The sequence below is a fragment of the Microtus ochrogaster genome, chromosome 4 (assembly GCF_000317375.1).
Source record: "Microtus ochrogaster isolate Prairie Vole_2 chromosome 4, MicOch1.0, whole genome shotgun sequence".
NCBI classification, from domain to species: Eukaryota; Metazoa; Chordata; class Mammalia; order Rodentia; family Cricetidae; genus Microtus; species Microtus ochrogaster.
The window spans coordinates 2,555,267-2,561,030 of NC_022011.1; the positions used below are offsets into that span (position 1 = coordinate 2,555,267).

The window sequence follows — 5,764 nt, forward strand, 5'->3', positions numbered from 1 at the left end:
CAAACCAGGTAAAGCTGTTTGGTCACTCTCTTCGTGCAAACCAGGTAAAGCAAAACAAAACTTGGATGCTGTGATAATAATTACTTATAATTTTCTTTATTTTATATATACGTGGCTTTTGGCTTTTTTATTTATTTATTTATTTATTTTTTTAATTTTTGAGACAGAGTTTCTCCGTGTAGTCCTGGCTGTCCTAGAACTTGCTCTGTAAACCAGGCTGACCTTCAACTCAGAGATCTGGCTGCCTCTGCCTCCCAGGTGCTGGGAATAAAGGCATTGCCCAACCTACTAATAATTTTCTTATGTATTGGACTACCTTTAATTTTTTTTTTGTGTGTGTGTGTGTGTGTGTAGATATTTTATTTTAATTCTAATGAACTGGGTTTTCATTTATTGTGTAGTTTTCATCCAATTGCATTACTAATACTAATAAGATTTTTAATATTTGTTAGATTTAAGTTTCTTTTTTTTTTTGAAGATTTATTTATTTATTATGTATACAACATTCTGCTTCCATGTATGCCCGCACGCCAGAGGAGGGCGCCAGATCTCAGTACAGATGGTTGTGAGCCACCATGTGGTTGCTGGGAATTGAACTCAGGACTTCTGGAAGAACAGCCAGTGCTCTTAACCTCTGAGCCATCTCTCCAGCCCTAGATTTAAGTTTCTTATAAGACTGTCTCCTCCTCCTGTGCCATTTTTGCTGTTATTTAGTTGTTTAATTCACATTTTATGCTTGCTGTTCTTTCTGGAAGCATTTAATATTTTTCTCTTTATTCTTGGAGTCGATGTCTTTTGCTAGTATGTGCCATGGTAGGATATGTGTGTATCTCTTCCCATTTATCTAACCCTTAATTTGATAGGCATTTTCTTTTCTGTAATAATTTAAAAAAAAGATCAGTGTAAAATTTTCAAAGATCTGCCTGTCTCTGTCTCTCGAGAGCTGGTATTAAAGGCCTGAGGCACCACTACCCAGCTGAAGAATTCTATTATGAATATAGTCCTATAGTATGGAAACTTTTGAGTCTGGCTTCTTTTACACAATGTAGTATGTTTGTGAGTTTTGCTATTGTAGGTGTTGGTAGAATGTTCCTTTTTTTATTGTCAGTTCACTGATTCTGTGGGAAATCAGCTTGACATAACTGCAGTGATCTTCAGTTGTTACTGCTGTTATTGAAACCTGGTCATTTTTCTTGGCATAGTTTCTGACTTAGGGTTACTATTGTTATGATGAAATGCTATGACCAAAAATAAAGTGGGGAAGAAAGGGTTATTTATTTGGCTTACACTTCTACATCATAGTCCATTATCATCATCAACATTATCATTGTTTCTTTTTCGAGACAGGGTTTCTCTGTAGCTTTGGAGCCTGTCCTGGACCTAGCTCTTGAAGACCAGGCTGGCCTCGAACTCACTCTACCTATCTCTACCTCCGGAGCACTCTAGGATTAAAGGTGTATACCACTGCCCAGTGAGCTTTTCTTTTTCTTTTTTTAAATTTATTTTATATATATGATTGTTTGCCCGCATGTATGTGTATGCACTGTGTGTGTGCCTGATGCCTCTGGGACACATTGGATCCCTTGGAACTGGTGTTATAAATGAATATGACACATGGATGCTGGGAACTGAAGCTGTGTCTTCTGCAAGAGCAGCAAATGTTCTTAACTGCTGATCCGCCTCTCTGGCTATAGGTCTTGAGTTTTGATCCCTGGCACCTATGTAAAAATCCTGGTGTGTCAGGGGTGCCTCTACTTCCAGGGCTTGGAAGGCAGAGATAAGAGGATCCCTGGGACTTGCTGGCCAGATAGTCTTGCTGACTTGATGAGCTCCAGGGTCAGTGAGAGACACTATCTTATAAAATAATGAAGAAAATAATTGAGCAAGACACCTGTCTTAGTTAGGATTTCTATTGCTGCAATGAAACACCATGACCAAAAAGCTAGTTGGAGAGAAAAGCGTTTATTTGGCTTCTACTTCCACATCACTGTTCATCACTGAAAGAAGTCAGGATAGGAACTGAAACGGGACAGGAACCTGAAGGCAGAAGCTGATGCAGAGGCCAAGGAAAGAAGCTGCTTACTGGTTTGCTTTCCAGGCCTTGCTCAATTTGCTTTTTTATGAAACCCAGGACCACCAGCCCAGATATAGCACCACCCACCAGAGGCCGGGCCCTCCTTCATTGATGACTAGATGGGAAAAATGCCTTACAGCTGGATCACATGGAGTCTCCTTTCTCTCTGATGATTCTAGCTTGTGTCAAGTTGACACACAAAACCTCACAGTAAAACTCTTAACATTGATGCCTGACTTCTACGTTTTTGTGTAACCCTTCACCCATGTGTACATACATACACCCAAATACATATGCATTCAAAATAAAGTAGAAAGTGATAGAGGAAGATACCTAGTATCAACTTCTGGTCTGTGCGTGTGCACATATATGCATGAACACATAAAACATGCTTTCACACACAAAGAATTTGGATTTAACCAGGTGTTGGTAGTGCACACCTTTAATCCCAGCACTCAGGTGTTCGAGGCCAGCCTGGTCTACAAGAGCTAGTTCCAGGACAGGCTCCAAAGCTACAGAGAAACCCTGTCTCAGAAAACCAAAGGGGAAAAAAAAAGAAAAAGAATTTGGATTTTAAGTACAAGGAGAAAGCTCATTGGTTTTGTTTAGCTGAACTGTAAACAGTTGTAGGATACAATTATAGATGAATTCTTTTACGAAGGCTATATTTTTGTCTGTCTGTCTGTCTGTCTTTCTGATGGGGTCTTACTATGTAGTGCTGGCTGGTTTAAAATTCTCTAGTAGATCAGGTTGGCCTCAAACACACACACTGCCTGCCTGCCTGTGCCTTCCAAGTTCTAGGATTAAGGGTGTGTAAGACCACATCTGATAAAGTCAAGGCATGTGGCTGAGTTACAGTAACCCCCTATCCAGTCTGAAAGTAATTGTGTTTCTAGAGATGCTTAAGAAGAAAATGGCTTGGACACTTAAAATATATCTTTCATGTAATGAATGGTGTCTGCCCTATGGATCCAGACATGCTCTCTTAGTGTGGTAGAGACTTTTAAAGGGTTAATTAAGACCTTGCAAACACATTAAAACTGCAGCTTTATGTCATATTCTTTCACATTGTGTTGAACTCAAATCAGTCTGGACTTAATCCAAATATGACCATATACCCCCGAGGATGGCCAAGAGAAAAAAAGTGAGTATTTACTAAACAATAACCATAACCAAAAGAATGTTGTTTCTTTTTGCCTTGGGACAGTTGTTTTTACTTATGGATGATTTTATTGCTCATACCCTAGCCCCATCCTTTAGCAGTGTCTGCAGATTTATTGACTGTCATCATGACCATGGGAAGGAGGGAGAGTTGTTGTTTTCTGGGCATCACCTAAGTAGAGGTCAGGACAGCGACCTCATAACAAGGCATTGATGAGTCCAAAAAATGAGTAGTGCCAAGACAAGTATAAGAAGTGCAACCTTAGAGAAGTAGCTGTGACATCTTAGCACACACCAGAATCATCCAAAAGATTCCTTAAACATACTTTGAGTGAGGCAGGCAGGCTCTCAGAATTGCTGATGTAGAGCTCTAGAGTGATGTTGCAGGTGCAGGGCCGCACTGTAGGACCGCTGCAACTGGAGAGAGCTCAAGTGTTGAACCCTTGCTCTCTTCCAGAGGACCTGAGTTCAGTTGCCATTTTGTATTGTGAGGCTCACAACCACCTCTAACTCTCACTTCATAGGACCAGTGCCCTCTTCTAGTGTCTGCAAGCAGTAGAACCTTAAAAAGAGAACCACTGAGCCTGTTATGACTTATGAAAGTTTTTTCCCTCTGAATAATGTTCTTTACCTGGGTACATAATGCCTGTCAAAGCCATTAAAACAGATCTGCCATTGTCTTAAAGTCTTTTTTGACTAAGACAACTCAGATACAATAATCACATTGGACACTTAAGAAAGACGTGACATCAGCATGTGAATTTATGCTCATAATACATTCTGCTCGTGAGAAAAAATGTGGACGTGGAAGCTGGTAATCATACTCAGTGTCCTAGAGAAAAGGTCCAGAATGATCAGTTCTCAAAAGATTATGCTTATTTGTTTTTCCCATTATACTTTAATAAGTAACGTCTTAGAAGCAAATTTCAAATTAGTCTTGAGTTAAAGATTTTTGTTTAATACTTGTTTTGCTTAAGACTAAATACCACTTTATGAAATTCTTTGAGATAAGATAGAAATAAAATTGTAAAACAGGGGAAAAATATAGCCAAAGTGAAATAAGTAGAAGAAGCCTTTAACTCAATAGATTGTTTAACAAGGAGTCTCTTAAGAACCATGAAATTTAGTTATCTTTACTAGGGAACTTAAAAAGTAGCAAAAAGCTAAGAAGGGATAATGAGCCTGCTCAAATCTGCCTTTTCTAAAGGCTATCACAGGATGATCATTCTTATGATTAGTTTATAAAAAGGGGAAGAATTTGGATTTGAGAAAATAAGGACTTTATCCCCAGAGATGCCTTTTAAAAAAAACAGCCACTCAAAATGTTTGTCCTGTGTGTCAAGGGGATTGAACCCAGGGCCTCACATATAAGAAACAAGCGTTCTGACAGTGATTGACACAACCAGCCAGCAGTGGTATTTCTTGAGCTGAGATCTGAGTGAAAGAGTGAAAGAGTTTTGGTTAAGTTTTATATTTTGATAAAGTCTTTATCAAAATTTCTGGACAAATATGTATAATTTTATGTTTTAAACATATAACTTTTTCATAGAAATTTATTGCCATTTTCACTGTTTCTAGGGTTTGGTGTGGACCAATTACGAGATGACAATCTAGAAACTTACTGGCAATCTGATGGCTCTCAGCCTCATTTAGTGAACATCCAATTCAGGTAATACAGTTTTTACTTTTTTATATACTGTGGGTTATAAGTGGATAAGGAAACCGTTTACATAAAATTTAAGGAAATATAGAGATTGAAATGTACTTAACTACTGTTAGACTCTAAGTCTTAGAGATTATTATTATTATCATCCAGATTGCAAGCGACTTCAGTGAATTTTGCCCTACCCTTTATGTATTTCTCTTTTCCATGCATGCGTGCTTGCACATGTGTTGTGTGATGTGGGTGTGTTTGTAGGGGTGCACATGTACACTGTTGAATTTGCATGCATTGGCCCAAGGTTGATGTTGCATACTTTGCTCAGTTGGTCTGCATCTTTATTTTTTTGAAACAGGGTCTCTCAGTGCACCTGAATTCAGGTCACTACTTTGGCTAAGCCATTGAGGTTCAGGAATCCACCTCTCTGCCTTTCCTCCTTCCTCCTCCTCAAGGCTAAAGTGTGTTCTAGGATCTGAACTCAGGTCATCAGGCTTGTGATCAGGCACTTTACCCATGGAGTCATCTCCTTAGTCCTCTTTGTACATTTCTGCTGATACTTTATGTTTATGGTTCTCACATAATATGATTCGATTTTAAGAGGTAGAGTCAGAAAAATTATTTTATACCCTGGTAATATGTCTTAATATATGATGCTTGTAAGTTCCTTAGGTATGATATTTAGGTAATTTAGGTAATTAGGATATTTGTACTCAACATAGAATCTGTAAGCTTAGTTTTAAAATGACTACTATTTTGGAGATAGGAAACCTCCTGTATGTTTGTCTAGTCTTTGGGATTGTTGACTATGAAAACTAGTCAGCCTTGTCGTCACTGCAGTGTGTGCTCTCCTTGTCGTCACTGCAGTGTGT

General features: G+C 38.7%; 1 protein-coding gene across 1 annotated transcript in view; it reads left to right on the forward strand.

Annotated features, from left to right (window-relative positions):
• Anapc10 (anaphase promoting complex subunit 10) overlaps positions 1-5,764 on the forward strand; it is a 52,256-nt gene that overhangs the window by 1,167 nt on the left and 45,325 nt on the right. The window contains exon 3 of the mRNA XM_005345394.3: positions 4,814-4,904. Within this exon, the coding sequence (XP_005345451.1) occupies positions 4,814-4,904 (91 nt within the window). The remainder of the gene's footprint in view (positions 1-4,813; positions 4,905-5,764) is intronic.